The sequence below is a fragment of the Prionailurus viverrinus genome, chromosome A1 (genome assembly GCF_022837055.1).
Source record: "Prionailurus viverrinus isolate Anna chromosome A1, UM_Priviv_1.0, whole genome shotgun sequence".
Classification (NCBI taxonomy): domain Eukaryota; kingdom Metazoa; phylum Chordata; class Mammalia; order Carnivora; family Felidae; genus Prionailurus; species Prionailurus viverrinus.
Genome location: NC_062561.1, coordinates 7,953,439 through 7,980,650, shown reverse-complemented (window position 1 = coordinate 7,980,650; position 27,212 = coordinate 7,953,439). Strand labels below are relative to the sequence as shown.

Genomic DNA, 27,212 nt, shown 5'->3' with positions numbered 1-27,212 from the left:
ACTTATTTCCACTGTTGAAAAACGGTGAGGGGCAGAATCTATGGAACAATGCTGCCAGTGGCCTTTGATATTCTTTTTCCTTTAATTTTTTTAATGTTTATTTTATTTTTGAGAGAGAGAGAGAGGAAGAGAGGGAGGGAGGGAGGGAGGCAGAGAAAGAGAGGGAGACAGAATCCGAAGCAGACTCCAGGCTCTGAGCTGTCAGCACAGAGCCCGACACGGGGCTCGAACTCACGGACCGCGAGGTCATGACCTGAGCCGAAGTCGGCCGCTTAACCGACTGAGCCACCCAGGCGCCCCTTTTGGGATTCTTTTGACTTTCTCCAGTCAGTTTTTGAAATCAGATCGGTTATTTTCAGGTGCCCGAAGACTTTCTTCCGTCATACTCACGTTGGGCAAGCAGGTCTTTAGAAGTCTCTCTACTCTTCTCTTACTGTGATGTGGATATGTGAGGAGTTCTGCTTTCTGCTGCCCTGCCTCTGCTTTTCTGTTTGGCTTGCCGCCATTCGATGCGAAGTGTTTTCACCGGTGGGGGTGCTTCTAAATTATTTTATTCCTGGATCGATATTGGGGCTCATCGATAGGCTTGGTCAGAATTCAGTGCCATTGGGTCATTGCTGGCAACCGTCCTTGAATGAGGCAGTGAGTTGGATTGTTTTTGTTCTGGTCAAGATAAACATAGTCTTTTCTAATCTATTTTATCACCTCTCCTTTCAAAGATAAAGCGTTCATCACTGTGAAACATCGAAAACAGCAAGTGTTGGAAACTGTTGCTGGCAAGCGGTCTTACAGGCTGTCTGTGAAAGTGAAGGCATTTCCCTCGCCAGAAGTCCTGTGGTAGGACCATAATTATTTTCCTATCAGTTTAAGATACGCCGTGTTAAGTAGGAAGATGCAGGAGCCCAGTGACTTGAATTCCTGAAAAAAATAGCAAGATAATAAGTTCCCCAGACAGCGGTAGAAAGCAGAGAACTCTGTGGATTTCTGGGCCAGGAGGGAAGGAGGTAGACCGGGCCGGAGGGGAGGCGACACGGTGTGTCACCGGAGACAGAGCAAGGGATTCGGTGTTTCTGAGTTCTCAGTTCAGGTTAGCCGTTCACTCCCTGTGACTGAATTTCTGCAACTCTAAGCCTCTCTATGATGTCAGCGTCCTTTGAATGGAGTGTGTTGGGCAATGGATAGGAAGCATCTTGAATATGTAACATGCTCTAGTAACCCTGAAGAAGCAGGCCCTTGTAATGAGGATAATAATTCTTTTATTATCTGAAAATAATTCTTTTATACACAGCTGGGATGAAAGTTCCAGTCTTGTTTTAAAAGTAAACAAACATTAATAGAGACAAGACTTATTCAGTTGCAGGGGCGGACGAATGGACCTACTTGAACTAATTAAGGGGTTTTTTTTGGCTCGAAGTTTGCATGTTCAGAAACTCCTGAAGCAGGTTTTTTTTTTTTTTTTTTTTTAATGGTCGCACAACACCTGATGTAAAACAATGTAATCTGTTGATAATCTGCAGTCATTCTGTGAAATCATTTCTGAACATCAGTATCTTTGGCCCAGACCGTTACATTTTAAACAAAGAGTCCGGTGGGAAACCGATTAGGAAAACAACCCAGACAATATAGAAGCGGTTCCACCGTAGAATCACCTTCACCAGCCCTTATTTTGCTGGTGCGTGATTGCGTGATTTGTTCTCCGTTTCCTCAAATAGTTAATAGGGAGTTAAAGAGAACGTTAAACTCTGCTTTGCCCCTCCATGCCGTCGCAGTAAAAGAGAGATTTCCGTTTGTTCTATGATGTACCGAAAGTCCAAAAGCCCATTTCCCATGAGTGTCCGTTATTCCCTAAGAGGAACTGAATCACTCTAGGCGATACATTCGCTCTTTCCGAAGGATCTGAGAGTATCCCCACCTGTTAAACGGTGCTACTTTCTTCGGTAACTATGAAGCCAGGACTGAAAACACACACACAGCCCATCTTCGAAACCACCGACTGGCTAATGGGAAATAAAAGTAAACTAAGATCGTAGTTGCATTCGTAAAGTAGAGCATAGCCATTTGGACTGTCTTAGAACTGAGACTCTCTAGTGATGAGAATTTGCCTGCAGAACTTGCATGGATATGAACTATTGGCATCTACCTTTATGCGGAACACAGTAAACCAAGAGATTTTAAAATGCCCAGCTGAAGAACCGTGCAATGTAATGACATCGTAGAATTTTTTAGAGTTAAATCTTTGAGAAAGTCTAGAAAACTTGGAGAAACGTGATGTCCGAACGGATGAGTCGGGTGCACAGCACAGGGTGGCATTCAGTCTCCCGACTCTCAGTTCTGTTTGCAATTGCAGGATGTCTAGGTGTTGATATATTTAAAGTAAAAAAAAAAAAAAAAAAATTTAAGTTTTGTACCTTTTGTTTGCGAGTTGTGTGCCTTAACTGTTCTCCCTCGGGGGAAAGATCTTGATAATCTTGGTTTCACTATAGTTTATGAAAGGGACAACTGGTGTGACCATTTATACAACTAATAAGAACTCCACATGAGACCACAATAGAAAAGTCTATTTTTATTTTTTATCTGGAGAAATGATCTATCTAGTTGATCTGACTTACAATGGCCCTTGTGCTGCCGATGAAGCATCGTGGAAAACTCTGAAAAACATCTGGAGGGGATCAGCCAGTGCTTCTGGGTTAATACTTAAGTCACATGGTGACCAGCAGCACCCCTGTGGGTACCTTAAACCATCACCTTTTCTTTCTTCCTTCAAGGTACTTCTTCCTCCTTGCCAATAAATGTGAAGTGTGTCTCAGTATAGGGTTTTTTTTTTTTTTAAGTTTTTTCTTCATTTAAGTAATCTCCACACCCAGCGTGGGGCTTGAACTCACGACCCTGAGATCAAGAGTCAGGCACCCTTCCAAGTGAGCCACCCCAGCGCTCTGTGTGTCTCAGCTTAAAAACCCCACCTGGTTTCCCTGGAAACTTAGTGTCTAAATTTTTTTTTAATTTTTTTTTCAACGTTTTTATTTATTTTGGGGACAGAGAGAGACAGAGCATGAACAGGGGAGGGGCAGAGAGAGAGGGAGACACAGAATCGGAAACAGGCTCCAGGCTCTGAGCCATCAGCCCAGAGCCTGACGCGGGGCTCAAACTCACGGACCGCGAGATCATGACCTGGCTGAAGTCGGACGCTTAACTGACTGCGCCACCCAGGCGCCCCATGTCTAAATTTTTTAAATGAACGTTGAGACCAACGTATGTATCACCTTGAGCTCACAAACGTAAATGACAGTGTTAAAGTGCTATCGGAGAGGCAGTGTGGAATGACTTCCTGATCATGCCCTTAACCGCAGGTTAAAAGATGGGTTCCCTGTGACCGAGAAATCGGCTCGCTATTTGGTTCTTGGCTACTCATTAATCATCAAAGATGTTGCTGCGGAAGATGCAGGGGATTACACAATCTTGCTGGCCATAAAGCAGTCAAATGTGTTTAAAAACCTTACCACCACCTTAATTGTAAATGGTAAGTTGACTGTTCACGCTTCCTTCTGGTTTTGGGGAGGGGTGAAGGTCAGGAAAACTTGTAAATCAAAAGTCGATATAACAACATCAAGTTAAACCAACTTTTTAAGTAATTATTTTATTTATTTCTTTTTAAATGTTTGTTTATTTTTGAGAGAGAGAGAGAGAGAGAGCGGGGGAGGAGCAGACAGAGGGAGACAGAGGCTTAGAGGCGGGCTCTGTGCGGTCAGTGCGGAGCCTGATGTGGGGCTCAAACTCACCAGCTGTGAAATCACGACCTGAGCTGAAGTCAGATGCTTAACTGACTGAGCCACCCAGGCGCCCCTTTTAAGTAATTATTTTAAAAATCACATATGCCCCCATCAAAACGATTTCATGTCTGCTTGTTATCTTCCATAAGCAATAAATGTTTTTGTTATAACTGTAGTCATGATGTCCATACCATGGAATCAATTCTCTACTGTTACCAAAGCGATTCTACTTTAAAAAAAAAAAAAAAAATAGCTGTAATGCCAACAAATATGTGTTTGTTTCTCTGACATCAAAACCAGTGGGAATGTGGTCCTTCAGGCTGTGGCCCGGGAGAAAGTCACCGTACAGCTCTTGACTTCTGTCCTGTTCATCTCCCTTCCAGTGAAACCCCAGATTTATGAAAAGGCCGTGTCGTCCTTTCCAGACCCGACCCTCTACCCCCTGGGCAGCAGACAGACCCTGACTTGTACCATTTATGGTGTCCCTCAACCTACAGTCAGGTGGTTCTGGCGTCCCTGTCACCATAATCATTCCAAAGCAAGGTAAGGACGGTTTGTTTCCTGACTAACTTTCAAGTGCTTGTTATACCTGGACTCGCGATTCTTTAATGGACAGAGATGGAAGTTTGCAAACGGAATACGCAGCCGTATTTGGCGCAAAGACTTTCCCTCCCGTGGGAAAGAGGGGGCAATATCTACTCTTCTTCCTTACTCAGTGCTAGCCATGTCATCATTTTTCTCTCTATAGTTTGGGGAGCACAGGGACAGGTTATCTTCGCCTTTTTTGACACTCAGGTTTGAACTCCAGTCTCTTGTTTTCAACTGAGAATCCCTAGACTTTGGCTAATTCAGCTTCTTCCTGTTTTGTGAACGTTGGACATGATGGGAGACCTTCCCTGCCCTGATGATCGCTACCCATGCTCTTCCATTCATCTGAAATGCGCTCCCACCCATTTGCTGCCCCCCCTCCAGAAGTCCTTCCTTATCCCCCAAGGCTCAGTTCGTGTGTCAGCTTCTCTGCCGCGAGCACTCCTAACTGCCGCATGCAGACCCCTTTCTCCCTCTCCAGTATGAACCACACCTCGTGCGCCATCGTGACTTTGCCAGGCTTGCGTACATGTGTCGTTTCTCTTAACCACGAGCCGGCTGAGAGCTTCTCTGTGTCTTCAGGGCGTGGTGCACGTGGTAGTCGACGCTCACCGTGCATTTGCTGAACGGTACATCCCTCCCTTCTGGTCATTGTATGGTGTTTCCTTGCATCCTGTTGGTGACAGTCCTGCCTGCCCTTTTCCCATTTTTGTTTAGTCTAGAGGGATGATGCTAAGGACAGTTGGTGGGAGCCGATTTGAAGAACAGGAATAGAATCAATAAGTGCAACAAGAAGGTATTATTGAGACTGCCCAAGAATGATCATCATGCCATAATGTTTGTTTCACCCCACTTGCGGAGTGTTGGGGGAAATTGCTATTCAACAAAAACGAAAACAAAAGCAAAATCGGCTTGCTAAAAAACTAAGAAGGACACAATTCTAGCATAAACAGAAGTGGCTGTTTGGTTTTCTAGATTCTTCCTGCAATGTCAGCGTTTCTTGAGCGTGTGTTTCAATCCTTTGTCTGAGGCCTTGGATTCTGACAGCGAAAGTTAGCTCATGAGCTCTAGGGTTCCGAAGAAGTAGCTATTGCCACACACGTCTGATTTCTCATCTGAATATCATTTCAATTTTCTTCTCTTTTTTTTTTTTTTTCAACGTTTATTTATTTTTGGGACAGAGAGAGACAGAGCATGAACGGGGGAGGGGCAGAGAGAGAGGGAGACACAGAATCGGAAACAGGCTCCAGGCTCTGAGCCATCAGCCCAGAGCCTGACGCGGGGCTCGAACTCACGGACCGCGAGATCGTGACCTGGCTGAAGTCGGACGCTTAACCGACTGCGCCACCCAGGCGCCCCGCAAGAGTATCTTTAAAAAATTTTTTTTAATGTTTATGTATTTTTGAGAGAGAAAGAGGCAGAGCACGAGCAGGGGAGGGGCAGAGAGAGAGGGAGACACAGAATCGGAAACAGGCTCCAGGCTTCGAGCCAGCAGCCCAGAGCCCGACGCGGGGCTCGAACTCACGGACCGCGAGATCGTGACCTGGCTGAAGTCGGACGCTTAACCGACTGCGCCACCCAGGCGCCCCACATTTCAATTTTCTAAGAACAGAAGTATGGAGAAGTTACTAAGCTCGAATATCTTCTTTACCACTGTGGATATTTAGCCCCAAACACAGTGAGATCTACTGAGATTTTGTGTGATTTTGCTCATTTAGGGGTAAGTATACCCATTTGTGGATCTATTCCCGTATTTGTGCTAACCTGACGTGCAAATACGAGAAAAATAACTAAGCTATTCAGAGAAAAGTATAAAGTTCAATGTTTGTAGAAAACATAGTTTTTTATAGATGTTTTAAATTTTTGTTTTGCTAATAATGAATCTAAAATTTCAGTTCTACTTAGGATAGACCTAGGAACTCTGAGAAAATAATTGTGTGGGAATATAATAGTATGAAGTTGGGTTTGAATAATGCTGTTAAAATGTGGTTTGGGGAGGGTGCCTGAATGACTCAGTCGGTGAAGCGTCAGACTCTCGGTTTCGGCTCAGGTCATGATCTCACAGTTCATGAGTTTGAGCCCCACGTTGGGCTCCGCACTGGCAGTGTGGAGTTTGCTTGGGATTCTCTTTCTCTCTCCCTCTCTCTGCTCAGCTTGTGTTCTCACTCTCCCTCCCTCTCTCTCTCTCTCTCTCTCAAATAAACTTAAAAGATTTACAATAGGGTTTGGGGAATGAGGTCAACCAAAGTAAAACTATGGAGACATTAACTCTCTGCTGTCTTTTTCCGATTTCTTCGGTGGTGCCTGAACTCCTTCTCCCGTGTTACTTACAGAGTAAGTTTACTGAGCTCTGTCTCCTCCTGGACTCCTCTCAAGTCTCAGAGAGTGCCTCAACTCTTCAGCAGATGTTTGTTGACCATTTGACTTATTCTCCATTTGAGACATTTTTTAAACCAATCACAGACCGATCAGAAAGGAAAGCTTTAACTTTTTTCAGTGATGCTTCATTTATAAAAAAATATGTTGTTGCTTGAAATTATCTGCTACAAAATGTGCATATCCATCAGAAGTTCTCTTTTTTTTTTTTTTTTTCTTCAGTCAACAGACCGAGTAGCTTACCTGTGTCGGGCCCAGATTGGGCGTTTGTTGGTTAAAACAGTACATTTAACTTAGAAATAGTTCAGAAAGATATATGGGAGTTATGTGCACTAGGACACAAATAGAATAATTCTACTTCACACTGTCAGACAGAAGCTAAAATTGGAAGATACATGGATCTTTCTTTAATTACTAGAAGTTTGAAATACGTTTTTAATTTTTTTTTAGCGTTTATTTATTTTTGAGACAGAGAGAGACAGAGCATGAGCGGGGGAGGGTCAGAGAGGGAGGGAGACACAGAATCCGAAACAGGCTCCAGGCTCTGAGCTGTCCGCACAGAGCCCGACGCGGGGCTCGAACTCACGGACCGCGAGATCGTGACCTGAGCCGAAGTCGGACGCTTAACCGACTGAGCCACCCAGGCGCCCCATGAAATATGTTTTTATATGAATGTATTTTGGGTACCTGACACCTAGATTCCGTTGTAGATAGGAATTTTAGTTAGTGACATTTGAATAAAGGGCGTTCCGTTGCATGAATTTTTAGAATCTTATTTTGAGTTACATAGTAACATATTTGCATGGTGGCATCTATGCGTGGCCGTCAAGAGATTAGGTGATTGATATGCACATTACTCTTGAATATATAGGATAATTCTTGGTATTTAAATTTTAGGCTCTAGGTAAAGGACATGTCTGCGTATGGACACAACCAAAGTGTGAGTTTAGTTTCGAGGTTTGAACGTGTTTTAAGGAGCTCCAACTTCTTAATTGGCTTGATATGGCCGACTGGCTCATGTATCTAAGTTAAAGAGGTTCAGACTTAAATTGTATAGTTTCCTGGAGCCCAATAAATACATAAATGTATTTTAAAACTGTCAGAACTACGGCTCAGCTAATTCATCTTTGTTGAACTTAAGAACCATAAATAAAATGCACAGAAATGTCTTCTTTTTTTTTTAAATGTGATCCACTGCTGAGCCATGTTTTAGCTATGCTTTTGATTCGCCTCAAGTTAGTTCTTACAAAACGTTAGGAATGAAAGAAAGGAGGAAAAGGGTGGTTGGGTCCTTTTTGACTCAGATTCCTAACGAGCTGAAAGGAAATAGCAGAATCTTTTCCCTTTTTACTCTTCGGCACATTCGGAGGCTAAGGTAGTAGAACTAGAACATTTCTTTTGAATTAAAAAAGATTTTTTTTTAGTGTTGGTGCATTTTTGAGACAGAGACCGAGCACGAGTGGGGGAGGGGCAGAGAGAGAGGGAGACACAGAATCCGAAGCGGGCTCCAGGCTCCCAGCTGTCGGCACAGAGCCCGACGCGGGGCTCGAACCCATGAACTGTGAGATCATGACCGGAAGTCGGAAGCTTAACCCACGGAGCCGCTCCAGGGCGCTCCTCTTTTGAATTTTTAATAGCATTAAAATAACTGATGAATACCAGATGAAGTGGAATTGTGGATTCCTTCTTATCCTCAGCAACTGGCAGAGACTTCTAAGCGGATATTCCTAAACTTGTCCCTTGTTCGTGTGGGCATCACCTAGGGAGTGTGCACCGGGGTGTTAAGCTTACGGCATCTTTCACATGTGTGTAGTTTATAGCCTCTGTTCATGTAAAAATACAGATAAATTACACACGCTTCACAGAGACACGATGAGGATCAAGTGAGATAACGTGTTTGGGAAAAGGTACAGAGTGTCCTAGGAAGCCAAGGTTGTGATTACCGTTAGCAGTGGGGTACAATTCTCTAAACAAGCCTCCAAACTTTTAAGGAACTTGAGAAGAATTTTCTGCCTACTTATAGAGCTAGTTTCCCAACAGTGAGCATTTCTAACCCAACGCTTCTGAGAAGGGAACCCAAGTCTTGGAAAGTAAAATGTGACTTTTCCTGTGCTTGAGCGATGGAAAAGTAGTAGATCTGGGCTGTAGAATTGAGGAAAACGGAACATGATTTTTCTCAGAAGAAAAATGAAGGACATACAGACGAGTTTGGTAACAGGAAAAGCACACAAAACTGTGCCATGGGCGGGGAGTGAAGTAACCGTCCCAGCCTGTGGCCTGTCTCGCTCGCTCGTTTCGGTCATGGAGGGAAGTGATCCTGACCTGTGGGTTGGCGAAGGCCAGGGTGGGGCAGAGTAGGATGTGGGAGAGCTGACTCCTACTCGGCACGCCCGTGATAGATTCTAGAACTTCACCTCCCCCCGCTGGATTTTGAAGAACTAAGTAGGACTCCTGACCCGCCCATGCGATGGGCTGGTCTGGCTTGCGTGGTCCTTCGCCACATGCCGCCCTGGGACTAGTTTGGACGAGGTTGCCTGCTGTGTGGAGGTTGGTCTGTCAAGGAACGAGTAACAGTCTTGGGCTGGAGGGAAGGGGACCCTCTTTGGGAAGCGGAAGAGATGGATTTAGGGGGCCCAGGAGGAAACAAGGAACAGACAGAACAGCCTTGGTGTGATGTTGGTACTCCAGATCAACCGGTTACATTTTCGCAGGAAGAGTCTGACGTGTCGCAAGTCGGCTTTTATTCGCACGTGCTTGAGCACCAAGGGGGCCTGCCAGTAACCGACTGGAGAATTCTAGGCCTGGCTGGCCCCTCTGCCCCCCCACAAACAGGAGGCTGGTGAGTGGCAGTTAGCCGCTGCCGGGTCATCCTTCCTGACACTCGCCGTTAACCCATTAACGCAGCTCGCCTTCCTGTCAGCGCCCAGGGTCTACCCAGTTGTTTCTGGGGTGGCCTTTTCTTCTTTTTAAAACTAAGGCCCACTTGTCACATGATGAGTGTGTTTGGGTCTTTCCTCCAGGGAAGGTGAAGGCCTGTGACCATTGATGACCGCGACTTTGTTTTCAGAGCACGCGTTCTTTCCGTCACAGGCTGCTTTAGTTCTCTGTCTCCATCTAACTATCAAGGTCACCAGTAACACTGATTATAATAGAGTCGCAGCACCGACTACCCTGGTGTCCTTTAGTGGAACGAATTGTTAAGTGTTTTGAGTTCTTTGTGAAAAACCTCATTTTCTTTTACTGGCTGTCCGTGATGACACAGAGAGAAACTTGGGCTCCTTCCCGTGCATTAAACGTTGCTTCCATCTTTTTAAAAAAGTACACGTCCTTAATGTTTATTTAAGAGAGGGATCGCACACATGCACGTGCTCACGTGATGGGGAGGGACAAAAAGGGAGGGAGAGAGAAAGAGAAATTTCAAGCAGGCGCCACGGTGGCAGCGCAGAGCCTGATGCAGGGCTCAGACTCACAAACCGTGAGATCGCGACCTGAGCCGAAACCGAGAGCCGGTCGCTTGACTGGCTGAGCCGCGCAGGCGCCCCAAACACCGCTTGCATCTTGCAAATGCATTTTGCTCCTCATCAGTATTCGACCCAAATGCACTGGCAGTCACCTACTTTTCACGCCAGCCGCGTACACAGCAAAGATCCCCACCATTGGCCGCTAGCATTTATGTTTTAATTCTGTAAGATCCAGCATATTTGGGAATTACTTACTTTATCTATACGTATTCCCTCGTCTCAGGGACAGAGACCTGGGAAGCGAGGAAGTGGGTTCTATTCTTGGCACAGGCCCTGACTTCTGTGTGACCTTGGCCGGCTATTTAATCTGTGCTTCAATTTCCCCTTCTGTAGATGGTAACTGCCCCGCTTCCCCTTTCCTATAATACACAGCTATTCATGAGTGAAATGAGAAAATCACTTAAAAATGACGTTTTCTCCATTCAAAAAAGCTTGAAATGATTGCCTAGTTGTTGCACACTGATGTTTTCCCTTCTGCTTCTTACAAATCACAAAGCAATTTGATCTGAGGATTAACTCTGAGGATCAATGCCAAACTCACTGAAAAAATCAGCTCGTGAAAATACAATGGTGGTTAGGAAAAGTCTGACGGGTAAGCATGTGTTCTGTGCTACAGAGAACCGCCTCGGTAATTACAATGCCGGTAATTACCCATTAAAAAAGAAAACCCCACAGCTTCCCCACTACTGGTGTCAACCCACATTTTCCTCACTGCCAACCTGGACTACCTTCTCCAGTCTTCGTCTCCAGCCCACCCAGGCAAAGGCATTATCGTTCTTTGCCCAGTTAGCCCTCAGACTGTGCTTGTTTTGTTTGGTCTTCGGCCGGCGAGCCCTTCGGAATGTGAGACGTGTAGTTGGATTCTCAGCTCCTGGAAGGTGAAGGGCGCAGAGTGCTCTGCCTGAGCGAAAATGGTGGATTTTGGAAGAAACACCCCGTAGACGGAGGTGGAATTTCGAGGAACTGCTTCCAAAACCCTAAAGCCAGTCCCGTCTGCTGGAGTCTCCCCATAATTACATGCTTTAGAAGTTTCATGGGAAGTAATAATTTCGGTCACACAGTTTGATGCCCCATTTCTGAACACTCTCCACCTGCCCAGCAGTAGAGGACGGGGTGGGGGAGGGGGCGGTCTAGGGAAAGCGGACCACTCTGGGGCTGAGTGTGGTTCGCAGGCCTTCTCGGTAGGGGTGGGCATGGGAGGCAGCCTACAAAATGGGGGAAGGCGGAGGCATCTAGGAACTCCGAGAAGGGCTTGCTTAATTGCATCTCTCTATTGTTTCCATCAGCAAATTGGCAAAAAGAGGAAGGCCTGAATCATTAGGGATGTGTGAGGGGTAGATCGTTTGAGAGAAGCATAATTCTCCATACCCCACCGATGCACACAACGAACAGGACCAAAACAAAACAGTTGTTAATGGTAGTTAATTAGAGACGTACTCAAGGATTTAATTGGCCGCCAGCTTGAATGTCTATTATTATTATTTATTATTATTATTGAAAGAGCTTTATGTCCCATATTCTATCTTCTAGCTACAAAATGGAAGTGTTAACAATTTAAACATTGAAAAGGTCAACATCTTTCCCGGGGGCCAAACACAGATCAGGTGTGAGAGGGAAGCATAATTTAAGAAGACCCCTTCTTTTGGAAATACGACACACTGCATGTTTTAATATTTACCACGTTCCTCTAGGGTATACATGCGATTCGCATCCATGTGTCTCTTGACATGTTCTCTGTGCAGCGTGTGTATGGATCTGTGGACTCAAGCCAGCCGTGCTGTCGAGAATTTTAATTTGCCATATACAAGACCTCGAATCGAAACGGGGGCTTTTAAAGACTAATGCGCCAAAGACCATTGTGGCAGCACTTTGAGCTTGAACACACAAGTTCAAATAAATCTGGCCGTCTTATACAGGAGGCTTTCATCACAAGCGAAAAGTGAACGTTCACTTACTAATGAGAAACTTCTTGCTTTCTATTATATAATTGCTGGACGAGGAAGTGCGTGTTGTCCAATGTGAATGTTTGGACAACAGCCCTTGTTAATATTTCATGCAAAGTCCTGAGAACAGAGCACGAGTTTGTTTGCCAAATGCCTCTCTGCCACTTTCCTGTGCTTTGTGAGATGTTCCTCTTTTTCCCACTCCTCGTGGTAATACAGCGAGTCTGATGAATAATTGTTTCTAATGAATTAACTGTCTCCTGTAATTGCTATCAAGCATTTCATTATGTGTTTAAATTAAACCAAAAGGCTGAGTCATAGGAAGTCTACGCAGAATGATTTCTATAGGGATCTTTTGAGCAAAATTCAGCGTAGCGTCCCAGGATTAGGACTACCAGAAGGCAACGACACACAGTTTGGGAAGGTTCCTTGCAAAGATCGGCAGAGTCTCTCAAATTATTTCGGGCCGTGCTCACAGATTTTTAAGAATTGAGTGGGCGTTTTCATGACCGAATCTACAAATTCCTGTCCTGACACAGGAGCCTTAGGTCATGGATAAATAGGACAAATTACTTACAAAACATGCACCTGCTCTTAGAAATCTACATTTTGATTAGATCTCCAGGGACTTAGTAGACTGTTTTTCCCCCCAACACTGTGTAGCACAAAGAATAAAATCAGTAGACTGTTTCTTGAAACACGGACCCTAGTCTGTGGTTTTAATGTAACTTCACTGCCCTTTTAGGTGAAAAGGTAGAGCCTGATGTATTGTGTAGAAAGGATGTGATGGATTTAGACTATGGCCAGGTGGTGTCTTACAATGCACTTCAAGTCACTGGAACTTGTTTCTTCATACTTTCTCTAGAAGCCTTGGGGATGTCTTGTCACCTTGAATGCCACTGTCTACTTAATGGTAACAGCTATAATAGCTGGAATCAATGAGCCCTCCCTGGTGCCAAAGTTGCCCTCATCCCTTTACACATATTATCCCTAATCTGTACAGTTCTACATAATGGACATAATTTCCCCATTAGGAAACTGAAGCTCAGAAAGTTCTTTCTTGGGGTGCCTGGGTGGCTGAGTCGATTAAGCCTCCCACTGTTGATTTTGGCTCAAGTCATGATCTCATGGTTTGTAAGATCAAGCCCCGAGTTGGGCTCTGTGCTGATAGTGCCTGCCTAAAATATTCTCTCTCTCTCTCTCTCTTCCCCACCCCCACCCTTGCACTCTGTCTCTCTCAAAACAAATAAACTTAAAAAAAATTCTTTCTCAGGTGTTTTCAGATAATAAGAGAGGCTAAGTAGTTTGGCATTTCAGAAGGTTACTTTTCATTGGTATCCCACGGGACTCCTCTGAGTGCGCCCCTATGGGTTCCCAGAGGAAGGAGCAGAAATCCTTGAGGGGACGGGTTTGGGGAGGCACTGGCTTAGCCCACTGGGTTTACTCTTGTCACCAGTGATCCCACAAAGTCTACCCGTTGAGTCAGAGGCGCACCGAGGATGGGAGGGGAGAGGAGAAAGAGGTCAGCAGCAGATGGGAGAAGTGGATTCACGTTTCACAATTACTTGGGGAACTGGTGACCAGACCACCTGCTCTGGTTTGGGCCCCACACCTACAGGTGGGAATAGACCCTTTGAGGAGGCATGAACCCCAGTGGGATGAGCAGGTCTAAATCAGACCAACCTGAAGAGGGTAGCAAGTCAAACGGTCCACTTGACCCTTTGACTCTGGTGGCACTGGCCCTCTCTGGGACTTTCTCCCCACGCAGGGGTATTTATTTGATCCTTTGCAAGGAAGTTGCGTTCCCTTATTTGTTGTTCAGGACTGATTTTCCGGATCAGGATTCAGCAAGCACTCAGCCCTCAGGGGGCTCACAAAGCTGTGGATTTTTGCAAGAGGCACAGGAAGGCAAAGGAGTTGAAGAATAAGGGGGGACAAAAGACCGTGAAGGAGAGAGCATAGGGTTTGCAGTTGATGACTGAATAAAATAAAAACATGGTGGCTGCAAATCTGAGCCTCAGCAGGCCCCGATCTAGTCACTTTGAATGCTTAATTCACTTAGAATTGGGGAATTTCAGCGATTAAAAAGAGCTTTATAGAGGAGAAACTGGCTCAAAGATAAAGAATTATCCCTCACCTCACAGCTAGTTAATGGCAAACCCAGGACTAGACCCAAGTCTCTGATTTCCTGTTTATTATTCCCTTTTATTACTTCCACCGTAACATTGCATCGAGTCTCCATGGAAGGTGCCTGTAATCTGGTTGAATAAATGAACCATCATGGCTTCAGTGGAGGTCGGTGGTGAGGACTGCGGTTTAGAGGAAACCGCACGGAATAAATAAGATCTGAATCCTCAAGATGGCGGGGAGGTCCTAGAATGTCAACTGGAAGGAACATAGATGTGACAGAGTAGCCTGAGGATGGGAGTAGGTTGAAGAGTTGAAAAGGCCATGCTTGGAGAGGAATTGGGCCGGATCATTAGAGTTGGGTGCAGAAAAATTAAAGCCAAAAATTGGCAAAGTGAATCCGGATCTGATGTGGAATTCTTTGAGTGAGGGGCTAAACAATTGAGCCGGCCAATCATTCCCTTTCCTGGCTAACGCCTGGCTGTTTTGTCTCCTTCCCACAGACCCACCCTGTAACTCTTACAGACCGATAGACTTTCATAGGCTCCTTTTTTGGTCGTCTTCCTCCTGTGGCACGTCATTAGCATGTGTCATGTACATGCTGTCCTGCATGTCTGAAGACCAAAGCCTTAAACTCCCAAGAATGTGGGTTTTCACTCGAGCTTTTTAAAAAATGAGCTGGAGGCGGGGCGCCTGGGTGGCGCAGTCGGTTAAGCGTCCGACTTCAGCCAGGTCACGATCTCGCGGCCTGTGAGTTCGAGCCCCACGTCGGGCTCTGGGCTTGATGGCTCGGAGCCTGGAGCCTGTTTCCGATTCTGTGTCTCCCTCTCTCTCTGCCCCTCCCCCGTTCATGCTCTGTCTCTCTCTGTCCCAAAAATAAATAAACGTTGAAAAATAAAAAAAAATAAAAAAAAAATAAAAAATGAGCTGGAGGCATGTTATCGCCTTTCCTTAGGCTTTTAATGTTCCATATGCCTTGCCTTCATCATTGAAAATGATGTAAGACGATCACTAATTGCTACCTTGTTGAGAAATTCTGTCTTGTGAGGGTGAAAAAGTAAGGTGAGGAAAATAAAAGTGGGTATTTAGAGACCACGTAGAGCCAGATAGAAGAGTATGTCCAGTAGAAGACCCTCTGGCCTAGGACTTCTATGTTTATTTCTTTTATAGCTGAAAATTATTGAGCACTTATCTAGAGGATGTTAAGTGCTCAATTTGTGCTCTATGTGTGTTGTCTCATTTAATTATTACAGAGCTTCTATGAGGCAGCTACTGTAATTATTACCATTTACAGAAAGTTTAAGTACCTTGTTAGGAAACCAGCCCTGGTTTCCATGTCAGAGTCTATCGTTGAGTGTCTTCTAGCACATCGTCAACCAGTCACTTCGTTTTCACTACTAGGATTGGTTCTACAAGTATTTAGACCTTAAATTGAGTAATTTGGGGCCAAAAGCTCATGATCCAGAAAGCAAATATGTTTAGAGGGGCCGATGTTCATGATTTCAAGAACCAATTTTAAGAAGCGTTAGGATGCAGAAAAATATAGTCTAGGGTTAAAGGTCATGGCCTCTGGAGCCCGAACCCTGGCTGTGCCACCTGCTACTGTCTACCAGCTTCTGGGTAAAATAAACTACCTCTGTGGGTCCAAGTTTCCTGATCTGCACAGTAGAGATAATAGCACTGACATCATAAGATTGTTTGGGGGGATTAAAGGAGCTAATGCATATCAAGTATTTAACTCCGTGGCTGGTGCATTGCACGTAAGTTTATTTGCTGGCAGTCATCCAGTAGTTTCGGATTGCTCTGGGGCTGCCCGGTGCAAAGCAGTTTCCTTTCGAGGTGGCATCGTGCATATATTAGTACGCCGTGAAAGCTGACAGTCTTCTGACAAAATGGTCCCATGCCGTTAGGGTAATGTCCTCCCAGGAAACATGCTTGCATCTTTAGACAGGTCTTCTGACGAAGGTCTTCTTACTCCAAAGAAATTAAGATGGGACCAGAAATGGCAGAATTTTCAGATTGTTTTAGGAAATTAAAGGAGCTATGATATCCTGAATCTCCTCGCATTTGTGAGTTCTGCCTCAGCAATTCAAACGTTCATTGACCCCAAGTCTTGTCCAGTGATGGTACCACATGGGCTCTTGGCATTTCACTCACCTGCACTCAATTATATTCGGGTATTTTTTTAAAAATATTCTGATACGTGAGCATGCATTTGACTTGCCTCTTCAATAGATGTGTATGTTCCTTTAATAACAGAAGGAACTAGGTCTTCTACTTTTTTCAGAGGACACAATTCTACTTCTTAAATGGAGTATGTTTGAATATGTATCTTTTTGTTTTAATCGAATGGGACTCATACTTATGAGCCAATATTTTTGTCCACCCTTGAGGAAAGGCGAAGACCATTGCTGGTTGGTCTTCTATTTTCTGTTAGACCAGAAGATGCTTCTCCACATGTCAGCGTCACTCTCTTAGTTGAGATTGTCCATGAGTGTCTGTTTGTCACGTACGGATAATGCGGTGAGGAGTTCGTCCGGGTCCCAGGCAGACCCTCTGTCTCCATTAACACTCCTCGCTGTGAATGGACAGACACTGATGGTGGTGACACGGTGCTTAGTTGAGGGGATACATGTGAGGTCATTTGAGGGTCAGCAGTGCCCCGTTTTTCAGCGCGTTTGAGGTAAGTGATGGATGGCAGGGTTGACGTCTGACACAGGGTTGAGTCCACATCTAGTCAGGCCATCGTCAGGGGTCACTCTTCTCATCAGACAGCCAACTGAGCAAGAGACGGGTGGGTGTTCCCCTCTCGTGTTCACGGGGTGGCTGGGTTAGGCCCTGAGGTCATCATCACGAACAGGACATAGCCCCTGCTCTTAAGTAGTTCTTAACCTAGGGAGATAATAAAATGACAAGTAACGTTATCAGTCCATCTACGGTGCTAAGCAGTTGCATCGATTGACTCGTTGAGTGCCACCCTGGTGTTCACCGATGCAAAGGATCTTCTGTGAATTATCTCCCTGCTGTTCGCCTTTTAACCCCTGTAAGAAAACTAGTAAGACGTAGGAACATGGGGTGGCTTCTTTTGAGTCGGGGAGGCCAAGAGCACATCCGTTTCCCAAGGGATTTGAGGCGGTTCACAAAGAGTACAACAAATAATCTGAATGAAAGGAGAAAATGCCGTCAGGCTAGTGCAGAGAAAGGGCCCGTGTGCTTTTACTTTCTAGTTGTGGAGAGAGAGAAAGAGAAATGAAATCGACGTTCGCAAGGTGAAGGGGCCCATCGGATGAAAACAAACCAAGAGAGGTACAGCCTTCCAGGGAACTGAAATCTGAGAAAAGCGGTTTCTCCTGTCCTAATCCTTGGGACGTAGAATACACAGACTCCACAACGTTTCTCCTGTAGTGAGTGTCACGGGACCGGAAATCATCAGAGCCCTTAGCGCTGATCAGTGGCGTTAACACCAAAGCAACATTTATGACAGGTGATACGATCCCTCTATTTCAGAAATGTTCAAAGGACCGAAAAGAATGGGAGTCCTATGAGCAGTTTGCTGGGACTGTGGTTCTCTAGGTTGGGCTTTTGCCGTCCAGGGTAACCGAACTAGGAAGTTGTAAAAGCGTGATTGGAACTCGGATCAGACTGGCTGCACATGCTACGTTCCTAACGTCATGCTTCCCCGCTTCTCCCCGTGAAGGGTCTCTGGACATTTGCACGTTGACAGCTCTGTGACCAGTAATGCTCTCTTCTTTTCCGTGAAATCAAAAGGCAGCAACAGTTTGAAATATTTAGAGGTAACGCTTTAAGACTCCTTAAGTTAAAAGACGTTGTTGGTGGCCACTGTGGAGATCTCGCTAAAGATTTCTTATTTATCAGATCACCCTTCCTCAGCTGACCAGCCTTCCCCTCGGGAGAAAAAGGAATGAACAAAGCAGGCGTTCCTGTTAAGACCCACATCCGGGTGTGGCCACATGAGTATTTACCCTTTGTCACCCGGGTGATAGGGTTGCACCCTACAGAATCTTGGCCCTGGCTCAGATTCTGTAAAAGAGGGACAGAATCAGGGAGAGCTTGGAGTTCTTGATGGAAGCAAGCAGGGAGAGAGAAGGAAGGAAGGAAGGCAGAGCCTGGAAAGACAGGCCCTGTCCTGAGTGTGAATGGACCAGGAGACCCTGGAGAGCAGGAAGTGGCCCAGGCCAAGACGCTCACGGAAAAGCTCTCATCGAAACAGAGGTGGTCAGGCCTCTGGATCACCTCCACCATTGTCCAAGGAGCTGGGCCAGAGCCTTCAATCCCTGAAAAGCCGCCTCCACGCCCCCCTCTCCGTGCAGACCAGAAGTAGTTTTCAGTATGGGCTCCGAGGCGTCACAAGGTCTCTCTGTGCGCAAGAGTCGCCACTCGTCCACAATCCCCTCGGCGTGACCCTGTGACCACCCCCAAGGCCCAGGCCCTTTTCCTGGAGCACGAGGAGCAGGAACCATTCTGTCTAAACAGTCCTTCCAACTCCACACCTTTTTTCTGCCAGCGGCCCCTCCCCTATATTGTTGTATTTGTTTGGAGAGAATGTGAGAGGAGGGGAGCAGAGAGTGTTTGCAGATTCTGTTCATCTGATGGCTCAGGCACACGGTCACTCATGTTTTGACACAACACGCTCAGTAGCGGAGGAAAGTTTACATCAGGCTCTTCTACAGGAGGGTGCGCCATAATGGGCAACCAGTCCTGGCCGTGCCCTCTGGCAGGCTGCCAGGTGGTCTTTTTTTTTCCTTTCTAGTTTTTTTTTTTTCTTTAAAGACACTTGCAGCCTCGATTTGCTCTTCGTTACTGCTCTCCCCTTTTGTTTCCTAACTTGAAATGATCGGTATCCTGTACAGATGCTAGTCAGAGTTAGCACGTGCAGTCAGACCCCATTAAACAGAGAAGCAGGGTCCACCCCTCCAGGAGTCCTCCGATTTCATCGTCCAAAGAAGGAAAAAAAGAGAGAGGGAGGTTATTCTCCGTCCTGAGACTTCATAGAGCTTTCTAGAGCCTCTTTTCCAACTGATTGTGCTTTAATTATAAACTGAGGCATACATTCATTCCTAGGCATGACTCAGGCTCGAATAGGCAGCCCATCGCTGCACACCCCCACCCCAGAGGCCCTCTTTAAAGCCAGCTGCCCGCCACGAGTGTACTGGAGTTCATAGTCGAACAGGCCAGCTTCATCCTGGAACATCCTAGAACATGTCCTTCATCCTAGGGCATCCTAGAACACGTCCAGCAATCGTGCCCACACAAGTAGGTCACAGGGGAAGACAGAGATGGTGATAAAAGTTGGATTTGTTCTTTTGTTGCGCGTTTTTTTTTAAGTGATAAAATTCAGCCAGTAGGAGCCCAAGAGTTCCTATAATTTTAGCATCAGGACATTTTTATGATCAAAACAAAGCGGAATTTATGTCAAAAATGTAATTGTAAAACATCCCTCGGCCCCTTTCACCCTCCACCAAAGGACTAGGTGCTTTTGAAAGCCAATTTTTCACCTTCTCTTGGTGTCTGACTTTGCACCAGTTAGATTCCGAGGACCCCCAGAGTTTTCCTCTCACCCGTGACTCTGAGCCAGATTCACCCTGTGAAGCATGGTGAGAAGGGTTTCGGGAGGTTTCTTGGGAACAGAACGTGTCATGTGTGATGGATTGAATTCTGGTGTGATAGAAAGATCTGAGACCATCTGGGTTCTGATCCCAGGTCTGCTACTTCTGAGTCCCGGTTTCCTTCGTAGTAAAGCAATTTTTGAAACAGGCATGATAATGCCTGTTTCGCCGAAGGGGGGCTGTGAGAATTAGTTGGACTTAAAGGTCTGTAGCTCCCTAGCTGAGGCACAGTAGTATCAGCCCAGTAACTGCCAGTTTCCCTTCACCAACCGAGAGTCAGGATGTAGCAGAAGCGAAACGTTGAAGAAAAGGTCAGCTAATCAGTTATTTACCATGGGGTGAAAGGCAATCCAAAACAAACCACACCCGTGTGTCTTCATCTTGAGAGTCAGGCTGTGGAGTAGACCTTCCGGAATTGGGGTGGTTCCTAAATTTGGTAGAAAGCATTTAAGAAATGAGAAGTTGTACTAGATAACCATAGGAGGCTTGGGTACCATTACAGGCACCAAACACATGGTCAGTTTCTAGAAAGGCTCAGTGAAGCGTCGGGCCGTTAGGAGAGCGCCACAACAAAGAATACACAGATACCATCAGCGGCTAAAGCCCACCCAGCTGGACTCTCCCTTCTCATTCCAGGAGATGTGACAGTCCATCCTCTAAAGAAAGTGTGGGCTCTGCCTTTGAGGTCGGGGGAAGGGGGAAGAGAGGCAGGAGGAATGAAGACCGTCTGAAAATCGGAACTGCTCAAAGCCAGCACTAAGAAATGCACAGGTGAACACAAAGGGACACCTTGGGATACACTCTGTACGGCATTTCCTGTCAAGGTGACTTAAAGGATTTGTAAAGGTGAACAGGAACCGAGTTCAGAGACTCGGATCACAAAAGGAGTTCTGATAGAAGCTGTAATCGTGGAACGTGCACACTTTGGGCGCGGAACATGTTTTGGTTGTGTGATGAGGGTGTCTGCCAAATTTTGGAAAGAAGCTGACCCTTACTGCACAAAGGGCTAAAAAAGAACCAAAACAAAACGAAGCAAAACAACCCGTTACATCCCCAGCGCGGTAATGCAGTTTGTGTAGTGAATATTTGAGAAGCCTTTTCTTCCTGTGCACAAAGAAGCACTGAAGTGTAACAATTTCTTGGTATGTGAGGACAGTTGATGGATGCTGTGTTGCATATGGAGTAAGGGTTAAGTGCGCAGATTCTGGAATGAGTCAGAACTAATTTGTAATCCGTTTACTAATCAGATTACTGACTTGTAATCTGCCTCTGCCATTTACTAGCTGTTTGACCTTGGGTAATAATGTACTTAACCTCTCTAATCTTCAATTTCCCTATCCGTTAAAGGGGGGATGATAGTACCTACTTTTTAGGATGTTGTATGAATTAAGGAGATAGAGTATACGAATCACTCAGCATGGTGCTTAGCATGTAGGAAATACCCTTATTATAGTAGAGTATACCATTGCATACTGTGTGCTATAGCCTGTGGCTGGTTAGCTTGCCTGTGAGGACCAGCAGTGAAGATTGTGGCTTTGACCTCGGTGTTGGCTTTGCCTTTGTCTGTGGCCCCAGACTGGCTTCATCTGTCCTTGGTCACGGAGGAGCCAGATATTTATGAATGTGAAGGGAACAGGGCACATCCGTCACCCCTACAGGAAACCTCAACCCAAAGCCTGTGGGTCTGTAGAGTCCTGCACATCTCTGGAGGGTGGTGTTTTCCCATGACGTGCGGAAAGATCCCACCCGGTTACTTAGACCAGGTGGGAGAGTCTCACAGATGGTTCCTTCTTGCAGTTAGACTGACGTGTCACACGGAGGGATCTCCAGCGCCGTGTGTTGGATACATAATCGGCCCTTTGGGTCTAACGTCTTGACATCGATCTCTAGGCCAAGGCGAATTTGTTTCACCTCCAGGGCAATTGATGAGATGACACAGAGTACACTCTTACCCCGGAAATCGTTTGCGACTCGATGGTTATAAATACCCCCCCCCCCCCCCCCCCCCCGTGCTCTTGTATTTGGCACACTGTATGCAAATGGAGGCAGGAGTCCGAAAGCTCATTAGGCAAGGGACAGAGGCCGGGCGCATGGAGAGGACCGCGCGGAGCTGAAGCTGATAACCGTGGCCTTGTCCAGAATAGTGCCTGGGAGCTTTCTTATCTCCCTTTGACAGGAGGTGCCGTGGGCTTCCTGTGCGAAATCAGGAGTGAACGCTGCTTTCCTCTTGTTGTTCGGCTTCCTCCCCCCTCAAGACGGTTCCCAGCACAGTGATTATCTTTGCATCTTCAAACATGGCACAATCTACTTCCTCAAGAGCTTGATGTATTCTTAAGGCTTCGGCAAATTCCCCTCCCCCCCCCCCAAATCTCTTTTCAAGTGCTGTTATATAGTCAGGCTCCTAAATGACCTTCTATTTTTATGGTTCCAATTACAAAGAGGGAAAAAGGAAAAAAAAAAAAAAAAGCAGTCCCCAAATTAGAAAACAGCCACAGAATCTGTCCTGTGCACTCGGAGGACCTTTGCACCGGGGCCGGCCTGTGGTGTCCATAGGAGGGCTGGTGCCACCGTCAGCGCCCTCAGAGTTTGGGGGCGGGGGTGGGGGTCAGAGGCTGACAGCCCCACGTGAACTCGGCAGACCGCGCTTCCCTCGGGAAATGCCTAGACTTGCTGGGCTCCAACATATTTCTCTGCCTTTTCCTGAAGACCAAAAGGATGCAATTAAGATCTCCGCGTGAGGCGTCCCTGGATCTTTGTCCCTTCTTTGGGGGGAAAAGAAAGAATGAAATGCAAAGCTTCTTTTCCAGGTACAAGAGAACTTCAGCCCTTCGATGGGAACGGTACCAAGTACACACGCAGTGGCCTGATACAGGTGTGCACGTGTGCACAAAACCCCAGCTACGTGGGGGGCAGATGTCCCGTGTGTATACCCGTGTGCGTACTGAGTGTGTGTGAGAGATGCGAGGGCAGGGACATTACAGTCTAGAGAACGGAGAATACCGATCGCGAAAAAGAGCGCGATGACGTGTGATTTCAAAACTGTGGCATTAACGTGTTTCAAGTTAGAGGAGAAAGGATATCATTCCTCTTAGGTTCGTTTTCTTCTGCTAATCAGCAACAGTTCAGATGTTGACCGATTTTCCCTGATGATGATCAGGCATGTCTGGCAGAAATCGCTTACACTCCTTACGGAACGGCCAGTCCTTACTGTTCTTTTTTATTTTAAATCTTATAATCTAACTTGTGTAGAAGAGAGACATTTTATTTTATTTTATATATATATTTTTAATTATTTTTTTAAAAACAACATGAGCATAATTTTATTTAGCCTCCATATTAGGCATTTTTTTTTATGTCTTAAATATCTCCTGCCATTTTATTTTTTTCCCAATATATGAAATGTATAGTCACATTGGTTTCCATACAACACCCAGTGCTCATCCCAAAAGGTGCCCTCCTCAGTACCCATCACCCACCCTCCCCTCCCTCCCACCCCCCCATCAACCCTCAGTTTGTTCTCAATTTTTAAGAGTCTAGAAGAGAGACATTTTAAAAACATCTGGGCAAGTCTGATACACGGAGCTGGTACAGTCAGGCGTGATGATGGCGTCGTTATCAGAGAAGGTGTGCGCTCTTTTAGGGATACGTAGGGCTGAAATGACACGATGTCTGAGATTTGCTTCAAAATACTTCACAGAAGAGAAAACGGAAAGAAATAAGGATAGACCCGAACAGCCGTGGCAAAATCTTGATAACTTCAGTCTGGGCGGTGAGTCTGTGGGGCTTCAGTACATTAGGTCTCTACTTAACCAGTATGTTTGAAAATAACGAACAGTTAAATGAAAGCTCTTACTAGAAACAACGTATCTGTCCCCCGTGCAGGTGTGTATGTTTATAGGTGTTAATGGAGTGCCAATTACACGCTAGGCCCTCGCCTTACTGTGAGGACGGAGTGACTAAGCAGATGGGGCCCCATCCCCTGGAGCGGCTGGCCCAGGGGGGGCCACTTAGAAAGTGGTCAGTGCTCTGGGGGAGGACTTGACAGGCCCGGAGGGGAGACCACCCAGAGAGACTCCGTGGTTTAACAGTCTGGAGCCCCTTCTCAGCTCAAGGAGAGGGATAATCACAGAACTTTTTCCTGGTCATCACAGTCCCATCTATCCGACCTTCTTCCTCACCTACTTTATTCTTTATCATCTTATGTCAATCATTGCTGCCATTGGCTACCCTGGATCAACTGCTCATTCTTTCTGGAACTGGGCTGTTCCTCCTGGAACAGCCTGGAGGCTGAAGTTCCTCCTGGTTGGAAAAGCTCCATAATCTGCCCACAACACGTATAAATTAGAGCCCAGCAGGCTCTCTGCTCACCACAAATTCTGGGTAGGGAATGCGTTGTGGACGGTCTTGACTGTCAGACAAGGAAGCCTGGGCTTTCTTCAGTACGCCCTTTGGAACTTTGGAGCAGAAAGGTTTCCGCTAAAAATGCGAACATTCGGGGGATGGTCTGAGGTGGGAAAAGCCAGCGGGCAGCAGGGCCAGTGAAGATACTCCTGACTGGGTCAGAGTGGACGGAAGTGTCTTTTTTGTTGTTGAGATTTTTTTTAATTCGCGCAGAACCTGGGTTATGTAGAACATGATACATGGCAAATAAATATTTACACCAAAGTTTGAGTAGTAAACCACATGAAAACCGTAGTTTGCTGATAATAATGTGTGTTTGAGAGAGCATGTTACCTTCTGTCTTTAAAAGGGTACTCTACTAGCTAGCTTAATAAGAGATTTCACGGACTTTTAGAGACAGAGGAGATTGTTTTATAATTAAACACTCGAGGCCTAAGCAGTTAAAGAGCTTCTCATGATCTCCCCAAACTTGGAAAGAAATAGACTGAATTTAATAACTGCTTCATGCCGTGTGTTTCCGTATACACTTAATTAGCCCTGGAAAAAAATCAGCTGTATAATGGAATATTCTGATTAAAAGCCAACCTTTTATAGATGTGAAATGCTATTATTTCCTTGAGGTTTCCATTCATTAACGTAACTTCTTTCTTTCCCCCCTGTGTTTGCATGTTTCCTCTTCCATGAACTCATTAAAATCTAGATATTCAATTTCCTAATTTTTGCATTTTTACTTAGCATTTAACATTTAGGACAGGAAGGATGTACGAAGATACGCTGGTGTGGGTTTCTTTCAGTTCAAGCAAAATGTGTTTTCTGTTTGTAAGTTCTAAGGGTGGATGGGGGGGACACTCCAAGGGAAAGAAGAGAATGTGTTTTGTTATCTTGTTACCTCAGGACTTAACCAGTGATGATTTTGATTCCACCTGTCACCCTGGACTGGACCATGCTACCATGCCACAAAGCAACATAGTAATGACCTACTTTTTGTTTTTTTTAAAAATAGATATGACTTCTGCTCCAATAATGATGAGCCCCTGATCCTGGATCCTGACAGCAACGTAGGAAACAGGATTGAGAGCATCACTCAGCGCACGGCAATAATACAAGGAAAGAATAAGGTACTGTCTGCAAAAATGTGCATTTGGGATATTTATTTTATTTTATTTTATTTTATTTTATTTTATTTTATTTTATTATTATTTTTTTCAACGTTTATTTATTTTTGGGACAGAGAGAGGCAGAGCATGAACAGGGGAGGGGCAGAGAGAGAGGGAGACACAGAATCGGAAACAGGCTCCAGGCTCCGAGCCATCAGCCCAGAGCCCGACGCGGGGCTCGAACTCACGGACCGCGAGATCGTGACCTGGCTGAAGTCGGACGCCCAACCGACTGCGCCACTCAGGCGCCCCGGGATATTTATTTTAAAAACACACGCTCAGCTCCCGGTTCTAGGTTGACTAGAGCCAGAAGTCATCCGAATGCTCAAACAAAAATTCAAAGAGAAGAAAGACGAGATCTGAGACAGGTCTTCGTGCACAGATACTCTCAGACTTCTCGCGCTCGGTTCTCCAGTGGCCCACCACTTCCAAAGGAATGAATTCTAGGTCCCAAAGGAGCTGCCTCTCAAATATCAATGGCTCTCGACCCTAGCTGAGTATTAGAATACTCCACGAATTATTAATTGCATTTGAATCTCTGGAGTAGAGCCTAAGGTTCATAACAAGTTACCTGGGAGATTCTAGCATGGACCCAGGACTGAGAGTCCCTGATAACCCATAAAGTAGGGTGTCGATAAGCATAAGCTGATATGAGACTTAGGGCTCGAGTGGAATGTTTCCATTTCACAAAATATGTTGTTTTTCCCCCTCTGTCTTTGCAAGGGCAAAACCTTACTCAGGGTATGCAAACACATACAGTGTGTTAGGATTCCCTGACCTAAGAAATGCAAATCAAAACCACGATGAGCTATTGCCTGACACCTGTCAGAATGGCCATTATCAAAAAGACAAGAAATACTAAGTATTGGTGAGGATGTGGAGAAAAGGGAACCCTTGTGCCCTGTTGGCGAAACTCTAAATTTACACAGCTACTATGGGCGACATGGAGGTTTTTGGGGGTTCCTCCAAAAATTACAAATGGAACTACCACGTAATCCAGCAGTTTGACTCTGGATATGTATCCAAAAGAAAACAAAACCACCATGTCAAAGATACGTGCCCCCTCAAGTTCATAGCAGCATTACTTACAGTAGCCCATTTATGGAAACAAATTAAGTGTCCATCAGTGAATGAATGAAGACTATGTGGCCTGTGTAGACACAAAGGAATATTACTGAGCCATGAAAATGAATGGAGTCCTGCCACTTGGGACATTGATGGACTCGGAGGGCATTATGCAAAGTGAAAGACGTCAGGCAGAAAAAGACAAACACTGTCTGATCTCACATACACGTGGAATCCAAAGCAAAACCCCCAAGCTTATCGATAACAGAGAACAGATTGGTGGTGGGGTGAGGGGTGTGAAAAATAAGCGAAGGTGATCAAGCCAAGTTCCAGTGATAAAGTAACTGAGTCCTGGGGATGTAATGCACGACATAGGGACTATCGTTGATAATACCGTATCGCATATTTGAAAGTTGCTAAGAGAATAGACGTTGGTAGTGCTCATCACAAGAAAAAAAAAAGTTGCTTAACTATGTATGATGACAGATGTTAACTAGACTTATTTTGGTGATTGTATGGTAATACATGCAAATTACTCTCTCCATTTGAAACGAATACAATGTTATGTATCAATTATACCCCACCTTTAAAAAAATAGACTTCTAATAAAAAAAAAAAGTTCCCTGACCTAATGAGAGCC

General features: G+C 45.5%; 1 protein-coding gene across 1 annotated transcript in view; it reads left to right on the top strand.

Moving 5' to 3' along the window:
• FLT1 (fms related receptor tyrosine kinase 1) overlaps positions 1–27,212 on the top strand; it is a 177,069-nt gene that overhangs the window by 58,700 nt on the left and 91,157 nt on the right. The window contains exons 9-12 of the mRNA XM_047876110.1: positions 720–837; positions 3,348–3,517; positions 4,151–4,310; positions 25,354–25,468. Of these exons, the coding sequence (XP_047732066.1) occupies positions 720–837; positions 3,348–3,517; positions 4,151–4,310; positions 25,354–25,468 (563 nt within the window). The remainder of the gene's footprint in view (positions 1–719; positions 838–3,347; positions 3,518–4,150; positions 4,311–25,353; positions 25,469–27,212) is intronic.